An 18445-nucleotide genomic window follows, 5' to 3' on the forward strand; every position below is an offset into this window, starting at 1 on the left:
TTCTCTTGCTAGGCTGTTGGACATTACCTTGGTTTTCTGCATGTTAATTTTTAGACCCATCGATCTGCTCTGCCTGTCTAACTCATTGATCATGTTTTGCAGTTCACCTCCTGAGTGACTCAGCAACGCAATGTCATCAGCAAATCGCAGATTATTTAGGTATTCTCTATTTATTCTTATTCCCAACTGCTCCCAATTAAGGCCTCGAAATACCTCCTGTAAACATGCGGTGAACAGTATTGGCGAGATCGTGTCTCCTTGCCTGACGCCCTTCCTAATTGGAATTTTATTGCTGACTTTATGGAGGACTATAGTAGCTGTGCAGTTGCTATATATATCTTCCAGTATTTTGACATAAGGCTCTTCTACCCCCTGATTACGCAATGCCTGTATGACTGCTGAGGTTTCCACTGAGTCGAATGCTTTCTCGTAATCAATGAAAGCTATATATAGAGGTTGGTTATATTCTGCACATTTCTCTATCACCTTAAGGTATAGGCAAGAGCAACTAGTCAGCTCGCCGTCTCATCGACGAGAAGGTTTTGCTCGGCCGCCGATGCTGGTGCTGGCTGGTGTGTCAGCGACAGTATATATTTGCCGATCAGCTCACCGACCGCCAAGTCACCGACGCAGCACCTGGCCGTTGTCGCACGTCAGCGTTCGTAGCACGTCACGTGCTCTGCTGTGATGTCACTAATATTCACTGATATCGCTCCCAAGGTTATACGTCACCAACTATCTCTCTTGCGATGGGTCTCGATCGCGAAAAATAGTATGTAGGAACTTTTTGGAGCTGAATTAAGCTAAATAAAAGCGATTGTTGCATCTAATGCTTCGACATCGATGACGTTACGTAAGAGGAAGCCCATAAAAAGCTTTATTTGCTTCAAAATGTTGTGTTGTAAACCTTTTAAATATTTTTTTCTGAACAAGCATTTCTCCTTCTTCCTAGAGCCACTTACACACGCGCACCCACACAAACACACAGTAAACAAAAATTACGGAATATGTGTGCCCCGCCGCGGTGGCTCAGTGGTTAGGGCGCTCGACTACTGATCCGGAGTTCCCGGGTTCGAACCCGACCGCGGCGGCTGCGTTTTTATGGAGGAAAAACGCTGAGGCGCCCGTGTGCTGTGCGATGTCAGTGCACGTTAAAGATCCCCAGGTGGTCGAAATTATTCCGGAGCCCTCCACTACGGCACCTATTCTTCCTTTCTTCTTTCACTCCCTCCTTTACCCCTTCCCTTACGGCGCGGTTCAGGTGTCCAACGATATATGAGACAGATACTGCGCCATTTCCTTTCCCCAAAAAACCAATTATTATTATTTCAGCAGTTATTGTTCCATAATTCAGAAGGAAAAGTTACGTGCGTGTCAGCCTACAAAATACAATTCGGAACACGAACCATTTTTTCTTTTCCTGGAGAATGAAGATACAGAAGCGTGCAGTCGCTGTTCGCAATGTTAGCGAGTCTAGAAGGTTTTCTTCTGATGATGATGATAGTTATAAATTTTTATGGCGCAAATACATCTATGGCCAAAGAGAGCCATGGCACAAGATATTTTCGACTGCTCAAGGTGGGGTCAAAGACCCAGCTTTTCTTATGATTGTTGGTGCAATGCATTATCCATAATACGAAGGGCAGCATTTCATGCGAATATGCTTGCGCCCTGCCTGTATGTGTCGTTCTTGTCTGTGTAAACCTTGAGTAGCACAATAACAATACCGAAGAATATGCTTCGCTAGCCAGTCATGAAAGTTGTAGTGTGCCACCCGTAGCTTACGTAATGTTGTGGCAACCTACATTTGGTATCTGTGCTTGAAACCGGGCATTAAATTAATCGGACGAAATCATGCGCCGAACTTTAGTATTAAATTTCACTCAAAGAGCAGTTGTTTTAACCAGGAGCTCTTAAACTTTTATTTACAGACGCCGATAACGAAATCAATAAGAAACGAGTACAAGCAAGAAAAACCATAAAATGTGTCCGTTTAACGTCTATTGTGGATGTTTTATTGTCATCATATATTTATCTGGTGGAACAGATGCATAGGTGCTCAGTAAGGTGGAGTAAAGTCGGGAAAGAAAATAAACGAGATCTTTTTCATACATCGCGCGTCGCACCATGCAACCTTCTCTCGGAGATTGGGATAACAGGGGAGTGAGACTCGGAGGGAGTAATCAAAAACACTTACCGGCGCCTTCCAGCGTGCCGATGGTGATGCCGTCGTCGAGCACCCATGACGTCACTGTGACGTAATCCCTCATGGAAGGAGGCACGTGACAACGTAGGAGAGCCGAGTTACCGCGTACCACGTACGCGTCGTAGACGCTGGCCACGAACTTCTCCAACACCACTGCCGGGGGCAAAGCGAGGGAGAGAGAAAGAAGAACAGAATAAGACACTGAATAAGAATAAGATTAAGTATGAATAAAATAAGAACAGAATAAGGTGGAGTTTTCTCTTTTCTTTCCACACACTAAAGGGGTTCTATGGGCTTGTTTGAATATTTCCTACACACTGATTACTGAATCAAAAAGAGGTGCTCAGTAGGAGCAGCTCTTTTCTCTCTTGCTGCTGAGGCTAATTACGCAGCGCTCGGTGCAACCAAATTTAGACGCTTGTGACACACTGTGAGGTTACCTGAAACTCAGTGCCTTGTTCGCCAGTTGCACTTTTTTGCAACCAATTTGTCTGGGTGACGGTTTGTAGCGGTATTTATTCGCGACAAGCGTTCTTGTTAGAATAAGTTCTTGTTTTATGCTAATTTGGAGCCTTTGTGAACATAAGCAAGCCGCTGATATGCATTCAATGAGCCCGAAACTTTTGGTTTGTGCTTGCTGCGAAAATAGCCATCCTTGCGTAGCAAGGCGAACCTCTTACATCTTAATGTCCGATATCGACTTCCAAATGCACTGGCAAAAACCACCGACCCAGGCGCGGAGGTTAGTATTCAATATACGCATTTACCGTACGACCACGAAATGTTAGCGTATCGCAAGACGCTAAAGCAAAACGTCCTAAAATAACAGCGGAAAACGTGATGGGCAGGAAAGTCAAAGAAGACGCGCCACTTTTTGACGTCACTTGATGCGACCATACCGAATAATTCTGGAGAGCAGCATTTTTGAACGGGAAACCGTTTATGAAAGCAATTTTTTTTATATGACGTATGAGTTCCCTATAACAATCAATGTATCCGCACATCACCCGACTGCAGTCTTGCATTTTTTTTATTAACGTTTGTGCTATCGTCTAAAGTGTTCCCCATTGGTTTTCTATGGCAGTCTTAACTGTTTGATGTGATTGATGGAAACACTTCAAAAGGAAGATTTTGTTGCATATCAGAAGAATGGGCAATCACCTTCAATATTTCCACAACAGTATCCTAATATTTTCCAATGTTCAAAATGTTTGTCCAAGAATCATGGACATGTTCTTGTGAAGCACTAAGCACACGGATGGTCAGCTTGACGAGCTAGCGTCTCTGTTACCCTTTTTAGCGAACTTGAGCTTATTGTCTCGCAGCTAGCCACGACAGCGCTGCATCATCGGCATCGCCGTGGTTAACTTGCCAAGGTTGCTTCTGTGGCCGTAACACCGCACAATGTCCGCTGCATTTAGCTGTAATACACACTGCAGATAATTAATTGGAAAATGTACCTAGTTTAGAAATCTTGAAATTTGCACAGAAACTGTCGGAATAAAGAAATTCATGGATCACGGCATAAAGATGCCCTTCTGTCTTGTCAAACAAGTCTGGGAGGAACTTCTGTTTGTGGACCGTTGCTCGGCGTTGCATTTACCGAGCCGCCGCCGTGATTCAGTGTCCCTAAAATTCAGCTCCGATCCCAAAGTCGCGGGTTCCATTGCGGCCGCGGCGCCCGTATTTTCATGGATGCGAAATAAAAGACGCCCTTGTGTTGCGCGATGTCGGTGCATGTTAAAGAGCCACGTGTTGCCTATATTGCCTTGGAGCCATCCACTACAGCGTGCTTCATATCCAACGTGTCGCTTCGGTGAGGTAAACCCTACAGTTTACAATATATAATCTACATCTACGGACCCCATTCCTTCTCATCGGTATACGGCTGACATTACGGCCTACGGCCTTCGTAACTCTGACAAGACGAGAATGCATGCGATCTGCGTATTCCTTGTTACGATGTGAAGGCTAATGAGAAATATCTGGGCCGGTCCGATGAAGAGTATCAAATCCACGGAATAGTGGCGAATGCGATCGACAACCCTGAAGGCTTAAAAGGCTCTGTTCAGATATCTAGAGGCGTCACACTTGAGCGATAAATTCTGAATTTCCTTCACTTTTTTTCGAGTTCGTAGATTAATTTCTGCTTAGTGCGAAAGCGCTACTTTACACGTTTTCAACCAAGAATCTTGTGTGAAGCTTGGAGTAACTCGGTAAAGCTCGGGTAAATTCGGAGGAGCGTCGCGCCAGCTGCAGCCAATGGGAGGAGAGCTTCGCGCCAGCTGCCGCCGAGTGGAGAGAGGGTGAGAAGATGAAGAGCGAGAAACGTGGTTGCGTGCACATGCAGATACCTAAAAGAAGAGGCCAAGAATGAACACATGTTTTCACATGTCTACTAGGTTTAGCTGCGTGAAAATCTTAACATTTTTTTTTCTCTTTCGCCCCCTCTCCAACGTCTCTGAGTAGAGAGCACCCGACCGGAACACTCTTTGCATTAGGGTTCTTTTTACCATCTCTGGTCTCTGTAATCGTTGTGACTTTTTCTTTTTCCCTTATTTCTCTTTATAGAAGCCATTGTTTTTTATTTATTCAGGACCATTTTTCTGTTTTCTTTCGAACTCTCCCTCATTCTTCAGGCTTTGCGGTCGAGCGCAGGCGTTGTTGAATTGTACAGCTGAACTGCACTGGAGGGTACGCTCAAGCGGCTTGTGCCGTTCGAAGACAAAGTAAATCATTTGTCAGGTGTCAATGCGAAATCACATATACAAAACGTATGAAAAAAAATTGCGAAGCAAAATAATGAGCTAACAATAAATATATATCAATAAAAGAGCATGAAGATAAGTTTTACGCGACAGTAGAAAATTTTTTGCAACTGAGGCATTCGCAAAGCTTCTGCCCTATGAATCTCCAGCGCCTGTCTTTCTGAATTGTGTTCAGCTGGTTCCGGAGCACTAGACAGGTTCAAGAAGCGGCAAATATACGGGACAGCAGTTTCTGCTGTATCTGAAGCTGACAGGCAGGGGATGTCTTTTATAGCGTCTATGTGCGCATTCATATGCGGTGCATTGTTATTCACATTCAGTTTTGTTTTCTTTGCATCGTTTTCCTGCGTATAGGGCAAGAAGTCGAACTGAAGACGGCGTAACATCACCGTGAATTTTTTGTTTCCATCTTTTACGTTTCTATCTATTTTTCTTTGCTCTCTTTAATAATTACGTAAGCTGTTGTGCTGTTCTGGCGTATATACTTGAACCGCGTGTTTTTTTTAACTATATACAGATTGCTATTTTAAACCCTGCTAGAGATACGTCGATGCAGTCTGTGCAAGTGGATTGTACAGCAAGGCGGACATTGTGTACGTGATTGTGTTCAGTGATGAAACAATTTATTAACTAAAATTAACTAATCAACTTCTTACTTTTAATTTTAGGAGCCAACATTATATTAAAAAATTGAAGGCTCTCAACATAAAAGATAAGTCGAGTTTCTAAATTTTCTTTATCGCCAACGCACTTCAAAATATTTAACGTCAAAAACACGCGTTTTTTTAAGGCGAGAGCCTTTAATGGCTCATACTCGCGGTGACCATCAGTCTGGTCACGTGACCTCGCGGTGACCGTCCGTCCGTTACATCGCCATCCAGGTCACGTGGCGCACACTCGCGCAAGCTGCTCTTCTCCGCTGTCGTGAAATGAATTATTGCACGGCAAATTCAAATCAGTGCAATGAGTCGTGAACCGCTTTCGCCTTCCCGCAGTTAAGAGATATCTTAGTGCCTCCAACAAATTTTTTAGCTCGCGCACATTTTTGCACATTTTTAAAATGGCTTCACTGGACCTAGTACGGTCGATGAAATCACGTCACACTGCTTCTGCGGCATAAAATAGACAAACGGCTTCTGTACTTGCTGTACTAAAAATGCGAGCGACACCATTCTAAAAATGTGCATTGCGGGAAGCGAACTTCACGAGCTACAAAAAGCGTATTATTTAAGTTAAATACTTTTAACACCATTGCCGATAAAGAAAACTTTAAAATTGCAGTCAGCTTTTATGTTGACGGCCTTCAATTTCTTAATATAGGGTTGGCCCATAAAAACAAACAAAAAGTAGATTATTTAATTATAGTTAATGAATCGTTTAATCACTGAGCTTCATCACGTGCATAATGTCCACCTTATTGTAGAATCCATCTGCATAGACCGCACCGACGTATCGCTCGCATGGTTTAAAATAATCATCTGTAAACAGTTAAAAAAACACCCGGTATAATACGCCTTGCAATTTTTATAGCCAGCTTGGTGTTCTTTACGCCCACATCTCTTTCCATGAAAAGTAAAACATTAAAATTAGTAAAATGTACAGCAGCGGTGTTCGAGTAGTTGAGCATCCGCCTCGCATGCGGGAGGTGCGGGGTTCGATCCCCAATGCCGCAGTGTACCCACCGGTGATACAATGGGTACAAGCTTTCCCCTGCCCTGGTGCTCGGCTAGTAAGGGCTGAAACGCTTTGAAAATGGGTCTTTAGCCCTACCTTGAGTAATCGAAAATCACCTTGTGCCATGGCGCTCTTTGACCATAGACACCCTTGCGCCATAAAAATCCATAATCATCATTATCAGTTAGTAAAATGTAAATTCAATGCGATGAAGTTTTATTGCTACAGTTTGCTCGGCTGTAGATTTTACCACAATTTCTTCTGTCGAGGAGGAGTAATGAAGCGAAGTACGCATAGTGGAAACGTTTCAAAGAAAGTTGAACAAAAATAATCCTGTAACTAAAAGGACAAATTTATCAAACTCACGACGACATGTCGTTGCGCTTATCCCGAGAAAGACGGAATCTTTGCGGCGATGACCTATGGAAGCATTTTTCCCAAATTTATGTTAGCAGTTGGTGCCCACTGCCCGGCGGCTTTACAATTATTCCCTGTATTAGGATCCAAATACGTCACAAGCCGTATTTTTTATTCCTTGCAGTAATAAATAATTGGGTTATGATTATTCCTTGGCATACTCTATTTTTAATGCTCGTTAGTTTGAAACAGTAAAACAAATAGCAGGCGTACTCTCGTTATCAGTAACTATAGTAGCCAGTAGGAAAAAAAAACAGTGAAAAGAGGTTACTTTTGTACAAACGGTGTAGAGTGTTAGGCCGGTCAGTCTTTTATAGTTGATTTATATTTTTTCAATCTGTACGTTTTGTTCGAGTTATAGCTCCACTTCATTTTCATGAGCCCGCGATACTACAGCTGGAGAGGGCTTTCTCTCATTTATTTATATCTTTTTTCTTTCCGAGGAAACAAAACTGCAGGGCTTGCATTACGAAATTGTGAATGCTCAGGTGCCAAAATCGGGTCCCACATATTTAAAAAAATGAGCGCGACTGCTTGTCTTGATGCAGGTGTAGTCTGCCTACAAAGTACATAATATATAGGAGCTGCAAAGAGGCAATACAAAGCACATGTAGTGGCGGAGCTAGAAGGAAACTCGAATAGAACAAAGTAGAACTGAAGATGGGGAGTCTGCTTGCTCACCGAACCGATGACGAAGCTTGTTTATCGTCATGAAGCATAACCTGCCCTGTCTCGGTTTTCCTGATCCACGCTGTGACAAGCGAGTTAATGAGTAAGACGAAAATGAAGTTGGGCGCGGATTTCAAAACCTAGTGTTTACGTCATGTTTCAGGGCTTTCAGATAAATACAGGATCTGGTTGATGTGCATCACACAACATTTTATTCGTTCAAAGGCTTGCCACTACGCTGACTCCCACAAATAACGAATAGTAACATAATAATGAGTATCTACTTTTTTATGAAGTCATATCCACGAAGCTTGGGGCACCCACAACTGATCCGCAAACCACAAGTTTTTTGGAACCGACAGCATTCATGGTCGGTAGTTTATGCTGATTGCTTAATTAATTCCACAAAGGCAGATAGCTTAGCATTTAGCATGACATAGACGGAAAAAAACACATGTAGTGCACAAAATGCTTTCTCTAAGTGTGCTTCTCTTTTGGTGCTTAGTCGGCACAGAAAGGGTGCAAAGAAATATAGGGATATATTTGTATTGAAGGCCGTAATGGGAAGGCAGCAGACCATGCCAGGAGGTACTGGAGCGAAACATTAGGAATAAGGATTAGTCTCGTATGCTAGACAGGATAAGAAAAGAAAACAACCATGTTAACCATAACTGACACGCATATCCGGCAGAGTATGTGAGAGTTGGGCAAGTTGGAAGGAAATAGAATTTATGCCATGTACGTGCAGAGACACGCATTAGGCATTCGTCACTCCTTGCTTTCTTGATGCATGTCGCTAGCTTGCCTGTCTTAAGAGGTTCTCCAAAAGCAGGATACGCCCAACGATTCCCTGCGTCACGTTCGGTGCATTACAGGATGTGGACGTGTTGTCTCAGAGCAAAGGCGGCGTGTTTGATAGCGCTGAGTCGTACATGTCTGCGGCGATATCGCAGAAACTGTACAGGGAACACACGGTCTATCGGTGAGATGACACGGTCGATGGAGTCGAGTCACGTTTACTGCGACAAGGCTCCCAGAGGACGGTTGGTCAGCTGCTGTTGCTGTTATAGCGAGTCCGTGAAAAAGAAACAAAAACGTAGCTGAAAAAGTCAGCAAGGCAGGTAAAAAACGTTAAAAGAAGTCATAGGCATCTGCTAAATTAGGTCAGCGTGTTTCTACGCTGATTAACATGTTACGCGATCAGAAACTTAAGTTAGCCCGTTAACGCCCAGTGCCGCGAATTACGTACATACCGACTTCACGCCGTGTACTTTTATATACAGTTTGTATAAACTCTTTTGTGTATTTTTGTGTAGTTTGTGTATTTTACATAGAGTTTGTATAAAATTTTCAGTGCCAATACGATGCCAGTGTATAGCCAGCGCCCTCTGGTAAAACATTTATGAAGCCACTGTGAGGAAGCCGTGTCAACAAAAAAAAAAAAGAGTAAGCGAATACACTTCGGCCAGCCAACGTTCAACGACACCTCCTGTCTCACTTTATGAGAACTGTGACGGGAAGACTTGAAAGAAATCTCTTGAAGAAATATTGTTTGCAGTCCCTCGGCTCATGAAGCCTGCACGATTCGGACTCCGGTGCATAAGCTCTTGTTTTCGGCGCATAACCTGTTTACTTACTACAGATAACCTTAGCTCGCAAAAATGGGCATCTGGGCCAGTTACTATCTTTCCAAGAAAACATGTGGCAGCTTACTCCACTGGAGAATAGTCTCGCTTCTTCGACATGTAACGCAAGCTGCCATGTACCCACGAGTCTAAAGGACTCGTGGTTTCGCAGCAGTTAATATGACAACCTCCACAGGAAGCCTGAGCTAGAACAAAGGGCGGTAACCTGTGCGTGTTCTTTATCTGTAAAAGAGGTTTTCAAAAACGCAGATAAACTAATGCTAACTCACTAGTTTCCAGGTGTATACCAAATCTCCCAGATAAAAAAAAAAAGAATTCCAAGGCATGATGCTTGCCAGTCAGCAAGGTAGACATCAAATATATTGGTCACGGACGGAGGTTCTGAAGGGTCTAAGGTCAGGTATTACAATAGATCTTAAAGGGATACTCAAAAGAAATTGAAGCTTGCCTGTATCGATAAACTACGGCGTTCTAATGACCAAGACATCACTCTAATAAACAACGAAGCTTTTATAAGCTAGAAAATACCAGAAAATAAAATACAGGTGCCCCCATCACTGGCCCGTTTTGTAAGTAAGTTGTTTGCGTCGGCAGCAAATTTTGAGCGCATCCGAGAGGTTTTGCTGCACCGCCATTGCCTAAAACGGCGATAACATGTCCTCGGTATGGACGTCTTGAATTGAAATAGAGAGGCGGAAAAATTTTAAAGGTAAATCATGTGAGTCGTAACTGCATGTTTTTCTACCAGATAAACGCCAGTGTTGCCTCAAATGTCTAAAGAAACCATTTTTACTGAGAACGGTGATTGGATGGAGTTGTGTTCATTTAAGCTTGAGGCGAATGTGCATAACGGCTGTGCAATCACCTATGTCCGCATGGAAGGCTGAAACAAATAAATGGTTCCAAGCAAAAGTATCAGCCACGCCTGCAGTTCACATGTTCAGTCATAGGCACTGTGATGGAGCCATCGGATATGTCTCTACAGCCCACGCTGCATTACGAAGATTCTTTTTAGGGGAAACCTAATTCCCTGGAACCCTGGAATTAGCTTTCGGGCTTAACACTATAGCCTTTCGAAGCATAAGCCTATAACAAAGGAATCTGCTGTTGCCTGCTTTGTCGCAGTACGTAAAATTTCATGAAAGGCCCGTGCTTCCCAAATTTAACCAGTGCCCCTGCAGGTATTTCAGTTATGAAGCTGCACTCAAACAGCGCGAAGTTGAGGCTTCTGCAAACCTCTACTCAAGGCCAGGTTTAGCGATACTCTTTCCAACTGGCACTCGTCGTCGATAAACTTTTTGCAATACGCATCTAGCAGACTTTCTTGAATTCGCCGAAAAGCGTTCACCGAACTCTTCCGCTATCACTTATTTTCTAAATGGAACTGCAACAGTTCCCCTCCTTTCCACAGAAAGTCGAAGTGTTTCACTGTGTATTGAGGAAAATAAATAAATAAAGAAATAAAGAAAGAAACAAAGAAAGAAAGAAAGAAATAAAGAAAGGAAGACAGACAGCCAGACAGACAGACAGAAAGGAAGAAAGAAAGAAATAACGAAAGGAAGACAGACAGCCAGACAGACAGACAGAAAGGAAGAAAGAAAGAAAGAAAGAAACAAACAAACAAACAAAGAAAGAAAGAAATAAAGAAAGGAAGACAGACAGCCAGACAGACAGACAGAAAGGAAGAAAGAAAGAAAGAAATAACGAAAGGAAGACAGACAGCCAGACAGACAGACAGAAAGGAAGGAAGAAAGAAAGAAAGAAAGAAAGAAAGAAACAAACAAACAAAGAAAGAAAGAAATAAAGAAAGGAAGACAGACAGCCAGACAGACAGACAGAAAGGAAGAAAGAAAGAAAGAAATAACGAAAGGAAGACAGACAGCCAGACAGACAGACAGAAAGGAAGAAAGAAAGAAAGAAAGAAAGAAAGAAAGAAAGAAAGAAAGAAACAAACAAAGAAAGAAAGAAATAAAGAAAGGAAGACAGACAGCCAGACAGACAGACAGAAAGGAAGAAAGAAAGAAAGAAATAACGAAAGGAAGACAGACAGCCAGACAGACAGACAGAAAGAAAGAAAGAAAGAAAGAAAGAAAGAAAGAAAGAAAGAAAGAAAGAAAGAAAGAAAGAAAACGCCGTATAAAGTAACAGATAGGACCAGTTATCAGACTTTCGCTGAACACGTACTAAATATTTCCAGCTTCCTGTGTATTGATCCAAAAGCTTGTGTTTTTTCCTTACTACCGCTTCTTGTTCGGCGTTCTCTCATTCGGATCTAGCTTCATGCAAACTTTCGCACACGCCCCCCGCATTTGCTTGCTTCAATTTTTCTCAGACACGTGGCTCGTCGACGCTATGACTGCTTTCAGACACGATGTGGCGAAGCGACAAGTGCTATTGACGGTATTAGTGTACAATAACAAAAATCGACTTACGTTATAGTTTTGGTCTAATGTCGCTGTTGCATCGCGTGATAGTGTCGCGTGATGCTATAACGTCAAGCGTGCTTGCAAACTCTAGGTTCCCGAGCGTAATTGAAGTCAGGATAGCGTACCGAGATATATCTAATGTTTCTTGACAGCAAAAGCCGTTATATTTTTCTAGCCTTCGTCGGCCATAGCTTCATTATGCGGAGAATGGCGCAGAATACAATAAACAGGGGAAATTAGGAGTACCGGGAACGTTTGTGTGAGGCTAGTTGGGAGAAGAAAAGAAAAGGTCATTAAAGGTCACGCAAACGGCACCGCGCTACGCGAAGCCGAAACTGTCTCCCGTGGAGACTCGATAATAGCAGCTACAGGCAGCAACAAATCCTCGTTTAGGCTTGGCTCGTGCTCGGGAATAACGTGTGATCGTTTCCTCCGCTTAATGATCGCAGGCCTATTTTTAGCGATCAAGGAAACGCCGTTCCAGCGTATAGGGCACACACACGCACGCTTACACACACGTACACGCACAAACACACACGCGCGCGCACAAACAACACGAGTACCTGCATTAAGGGGCAACGGTTAATGCTGAGAACGACAAGATTAACAAAGACAATCAGATTAAGGAGGTAGCACACGCAACATCGGGTAGCACAAACGAATAACTACACGCAAGAAAACAAAGCACGCCGATTTCCCTGATACTTTTTTCTTCCGGTTTTCACATCTTGCTTCCGATTGTTAGAGCTTCCAGGAAAAGTATCGATCTGAAAGAAAGGAACTGCCTCTCATTTCCTCCTTTATTTTTTTTTTTTGAGCCCGGCCAACTTTATGCCCGTCTCTTCGTCGTACGCTCTTCCACCGCTGTAGTCGCTGACAAGGTTTCCGGGGGAATGAAAGCGCCGAAAGAACATAACCTGGAGCGGTGTTCTCGTGTAGCCTCGCCCCATGGGCTTAGCGTTGAGACACGTCGCCGTCGTTGCCTGTAGCGAGAGACATGAATAAAGGGGCTCGTAATTGTCTGGCGGAGCACAAGGATTTTCTTGTCAGCCCAGTGGAAGCGATTCGCCGCGGGGTTCTCGAAAAGCGAGCTCTTTTATTGTTTTTTTTCAGTCTTTTCTTTTCTCCGAACAAGTAATCAGAGTTCTTTTATCAGCATGCAACGAATATTTAGTCGTAAACAGGCCGATCACCGATATTAACCGTGAAAAAAAAAATGACACAGGTGACGTAACGGGGAAAAAAGTAGACGTCAAGGAGCATTTGATGAAATTTGTAGTATTCAGAAAACTTGCCTTTGGTGCCATAGTATAACTATATGAGACTGATAAGAATTGTGGGCCCTGATGAAAGAAAATATTCGCAGGCTCGTTCGCTCTTCTTAAATGAGAGAGTCAGTGAAAGAGAAATATAATATTCATCTTTTTCAGCCCATTATTTAAATTTTGTTTTGTACAATCCTGGAGTTATTTTTATAGCTTTATCTGACTTTTCTACCAGCAGTTTAAACGAAAAAAGTAAAAAAAAATATCGAGCGGTTGCGCAGGTTCTGAATATTGGATGGTGTCCTGATACGAGGACTTTAAAGCTCAGTGGCTTCAATAGGCATGAACTCAGCATATGATCTTTTACACATGCCCCGTGGCACAAAAATATTTTCATCGCACAGAAATGACATCGTGACGAACCTTGATGAACTGATGACCTGGTCAACTTAGGTTAAAAGGAAGCGATTACACGCATGAAAACCAGTTTTTTCCCATTCGCTCAAAGACGGATCTGTATATATTTTTCTTCCAAATGGTCGTGAGCCTTCTGGCGCAACCTTCTAGCTTGGGCCGTTCTTGCTTCTTGCTGCAAATAGCCAGCGGCAAGATAGGCCGTACTGAACGTCCTCGGCAGTTCACTGTATGTTCGGAGATAGTGCTAATTGTTGCCAAAGTGTCCACTGCCTTCCCGTGGAAAGCCCCCGAGCAAGTTTAGTTTTCAACTATTCCTACTCATACTAATTATACCAGTGAATGCTCGTCTTCCATTACTCTTGAGTCTTGGTATATCTCTAGATGGTTTTAAGTTATGCATGTTCCGCAAATACTACTTTGTAGACCCACACTGGGACGTTTTCACATCGAGGAAAAGATCTAAGGGGAACTTGAACTAATTTAAATAAAAGCCTAGGACAATGTTATAAGCAAGCCTTTCCTAGCTGCACCTGCGTGGAACTTCCCGCCAAGCTCCGTATAAGGATGTATAAGTGAAGATTGACGCTCTAGAAGCACTATTGTGAAGGCGAAAATATTTGGCTGGCATATTCTCTTCAGATACTTTGAGAGAAAAGAAATTTACAAAATTATCAGTGCGCCCAAAATAGCAGTCAAGGAATAAAAAAAAACATCGGAACATGTATGTCTCATGGCGTCCTTGATATGTCATGCGCCACATGTATGTCTCATGGCGTCCTTGATCTGTCATACGCCGTCTTCCTCATCGTTCCCGATTACAACAAAAAGCATGAAATGGAAAAGTGAAGCGCATATTACTTAGAGGGCTCTTATGTACCAATTTAACTTTGATCTCTGTGACTTTCATAACTATAATGCTTCAAGAAATATTGTTTATTTTGTCCTGACGTGCGGACATGAGGACCTGAAAGGGATTATGCCTCATAGAGAGTACAAAGTTGGACTGGCGTGCGTTAGAAATGTCTTCATATTGTTTGCGAAGCGGAGGTAGTTACCCACCTGCTAGGGCGCTTTCGACTGCGCGTGTGGGACATACACTGTTTGAGGGTAATATAGACTGGTTACCCATAACCCGGATCGCGTAACGGCTACCAGGGTAGCCTCAGCAGCTTTGCAGCGGGCTCGGAAAAAGAGCGCTGTGTATGACAGCTCTCGTGAAACTGGCTTCAACCGTTTAGTAGCAGCTTATCGGTGCTTATTTAGTATTTAAACTTTTTTTCTAAACGTTCAGAGCAGCGCGAGAAGAGGAAAGAATGTAAAGGAATAAACCAATTGAAACTTGCTCCGTACATGCGAAGGATAACGGCACAGCAGTCTTTGAATTCAAGGCAACGAAGCGAAGCAAAATGCTACAGTTCCGATGATTTTCTGAATTTGGTTGCGTACGGCTGATTTCAGAAAATGCGAATTCGCAACTTTGGTGATGAAGGAGAGAATGTAGTTGTAATACACTGAGGCGCAGAGACAGTGTCGGATCTCATGAAGTCTCGAAGTCCCGACCGGAATAAGCAGGCTAGAAATATTTTAGTATATACTAATATACTAACAGCTTATGTGCGCGATCTAAACTCAGCGACTAAGAGTACACAGAGAATGGTTTATTGCAAAAAGGGTTTTGCAAAGAAATATTTTATAAAACAACCAAACACGTGTGGTTTTACGGCTCGAAACAAGAGATGGTGAGCCACAATTATGTTTCACCGCTGTTAGTCTGCAGCTTCTTTGCTAAACCGAACAAAACGCAGATAACTATTCTGGACAAGCTCTAAATTGTTAGCCAGCGCTTCGTAGTCAGGCTCCCATGTGCAAGAAGCGCATTCAAATTGAGCACGCACAAATTTTCCAAAAAAAAAAATCGCTCAGACCGATTGGATCGTATATGGTCGAGCAGGAGTGAAAGTATTCACACAAAGAGGTGCGCTACTGCATGGAAAAAATCCCATTCAGGTGAAGTTGTGCCGTTAAAAAAAAAGAACTGAGCCCGACTGTGGCTCTAGCGGCACGTTGCTCGGCAGTCTTCGGAATCACAGTGTCATCGCTCTCCACAGCACTCTATTTGAGTACTGGAATTTTTTCAGATAAAGCGTCTGAAACGCCGCCGAGCGCTTTAACGAAACAAAGAAAATGGAAGACAAACATAACAAAATGTCCCGGCATTATGAGATCTCACGCACTTCGAACTCATAGCCATGGTGCGAACGTGAGCTGTTCGAGGCTGTGGATCGTTAAGCGGCTGTGGCAAATTTAAACTTTGCCTCAGCTATGCTTCGCAGCCTGTCTCTATTTCTCAGCAAATTTTAATCAATTAGAGGGGTTTTCAACTTCATTTCATACAGACAGCACTGTCTGCACGATGCTTCAAGAAGCTGCCTTTAGAACGCTTATATTTGGAGAAATACTTTGGCACAGTGAACGAAATATTTCTCAAAAGAAAACAAATGTAGGGCAGATTACACTCTCGTGTAAGAGACTGATGACACAGCGATGCTGTTTGAGTTTGGTTCGACTAAGTTAACCGTGATTATACTCGTCGTTTCTATCTGTTGTCGTCTGTAGTACCCCCCTCCCCCCCTTCTCCCTCCAAGATCAACTAACACTCAGTTATCAGTACGTAAAAGTGCTTATCTCGTCAACGTACCCAAGACATTCTGAAAGAATACGCCGACCAAATTTCATCAAACTGCACCATCACAGTAGGAATTAGTTACTTGTTCTAAACAACTCAGGGGTGGGTGAATGCCAGGAAAAGCCTGCAGTAGTTACCTAAAGTGATAGAGAAAAGCAGGTGCGGAAGCTTAAGGATGCACGTATATGTTAGATGGCTGAAAGAAAGCACACAAGCAAAAAAAAACGACGATGGGTTCTAATACGACGCACTCGAGAGGCGATCCCTTTCTTAACAAGCTCATTCCTTTCACGGCTTGTCCGAAGTGGATTCTATGAAGATAACTTTAGTTAAACTCTGGAACTAAAAGTCTTTTGAGAAAACTTTCAAATGCATTTTTTCGATAGAAATTACAACGTAACCCTGCAATTCATTGCAATAGAACATAGTTGTCATAGGCTCTCGCCAAGTTATGCACGTGTCTGATTTTTCGGGTTTAAGACTTCGCAACTTAAATATTATTTTGTTGATTAAACGAAATGTATTGAATGGAACACGGTCCACTGGCTTTTCGGGGGACTGAGGGTGTTTGATTGTTTGCCTGAACACCGTGCAGCTCTGCCGATGTGGAGAATGCTGGCAATGTAGTGCTCCGCGAAATCCTTCGGCGTGCACAGGGCACACTCAGTCGACAGCATGGACTCCGATGTGAAAAAGAGCCGTCATTGAAATTCGGGTTTGTATTGAGAAAAATTCGCACCCATTGTTTAAAGGAATTCGGAAGGTTGCAGCCATAGAGTTGCATTATTCACATTTACGGCGGGAGTTTCCAGCTGACATTAAAGGGGTGGTGAAGGTTCCAGGACGGCAGGAACGGAGGCATTGGGTGCGGTGCGGCGGCGGCGTAATACAGATTAAGCTGATCTTTGAGCTACGGCTGCAGGCACCTCATTTGGGGATCGTGGACGAATATTTATTCTCTGGGTAAACTCTGTCGCTGTGGCATGTCAAGCAGGATGCGACCGAATGTAACAGCCTGAATGGGTAGCGTGCAGTCGAAAACAGATGTTCAAGCAAATTAATCTGACAATGACAGTTATAAAAAAAGAGAACATGTATGAATCCGTCCGAAGTAGAGAATAATGTCTAAATATAGTACAGAAAAAAGGGGAAGCGGGTGACTGAGAGAAACATTATTTGTATGATAGTAAGTGAACCAGCCGCACCTGAAAAAAGAAAATAAAGAAAGCTAGCAGCGCTGGGGTTGACTTAGCTTGTGCGTGCAGATTAAGCGCTTCGTGGGCTCCTGTTTGCCCTGAAAAGCAGCATTTCTGTGCCCAGACGGCTTAATAGTTTTCAGTTCAGTGCTAACGGCAGAGAACCAAAAGATCATGTTCTTCCTTTCCGCCGTCTTGAAAATTGAACCAGAAGCAAGCCTGACTGAAACACTAAGCTCTTAAAACTCTCGAAGGCGGTCTCGAGGCACGGGGCTATCTCGAAGCACTAGCTATCAGCGGGAATAGCACAAGTCATCCGTCCAAATTTTGCCCTTCCAGTAAATGTTAAAGGCAGTCTGAGAAAAAAAAAATGGAAGAGACGAACACTGGAAAAGAAGTAATTATATGGGAAGAAATCCGAGGGAATTAATCGAAAAGCAAGCAACTGTTCGAGAGACGCACGTCCCAGCCGGCGCTGAGGTCGTCATATACACAAGATGAATAGCTGGGATAGGTTTTCAGAAGCCGCGTTTCGAGCTCCGTCCAAGCGTGCTTAAAAGTAGGAGTTCTGTCGGCCTGTCTCCCTTAAGCTTGCGCATGGTTGACGCCAGCTCTCTGCGCTTTCGAAGAGAACTAGAGACGAGGGCAAATCAGGATGTGACCCGGCAAAAAAAAAATAAATAAAGCAAAAGACGCCTGAAGAACTACGGAGCGCAAGTGCAAAAAGAAACCCCAAAGTAGTTTTTGTGATTTGCTTCCCGAACAGCTTTATTTGCGGGGAGCACAACTTAATTTTCCGATTTATTTTGTGGGGGCAGTGTGCACAAGAAAAAAGAGAAAAAAAAGACTGGCAAGAGGGTAGGAACTTTAGTATTTTATGTTGTTTTTGTTTTCTTTTATAACGATGCGTAGGGTCTTTGGAACGACCGATCTTCCGAAGATATATGCCCCAGTGTAATGTAGATAATATATTGCATCCCTTTTTTTGGAAAGGAGTTTTAATTTCGGTTTTCGCGGGCTCGTGACGTAGCATCTGCCCTGTGCGTGTGCAAACTTTGCGTAAGTCACTTGTTCC

At 43.2% G+C, this 18445-nt stretch overlaps 1 protein-coding gene across 1 annotated transcript in view; it reads right to left on the reverse strand.

Moving 5' to 3' along the window:
• The window catches only part of LOC144128452 (cell adhesion molecule Dscam1-like), a 294038-nt gene that overhangs the window by 101034 nt on the left and 174559 nt on the right, over nt 1-18445 (reverse strand). Inside the window, exon 4 of the mRNA XM_077661869.1 lies at nt 2198-2359. Coding sequence (XP_077517995.1) covers nt 2198-2359 — 162 coding nt within the window. The remainder of the gene's footprint in view (nt 1-2197; nt 2360-18445) is intronic.

The sequence above is a fragment of the Amblyomma americanum genome, chromosome 4 (genome assembly GCF_052857255.1).
Source record: "Amblyomma americanum isolate KBUSLIRL-KWMA chromosome 4, ASM5285725v1, whole genome shotgun sequence".
NCBI classification, from domain to species: Eukaryota; Metazoa; Arthropoda; class Arachnida; order Ixodida; family Ixodidae; genus Amblyomma; species Amblyomma americanum.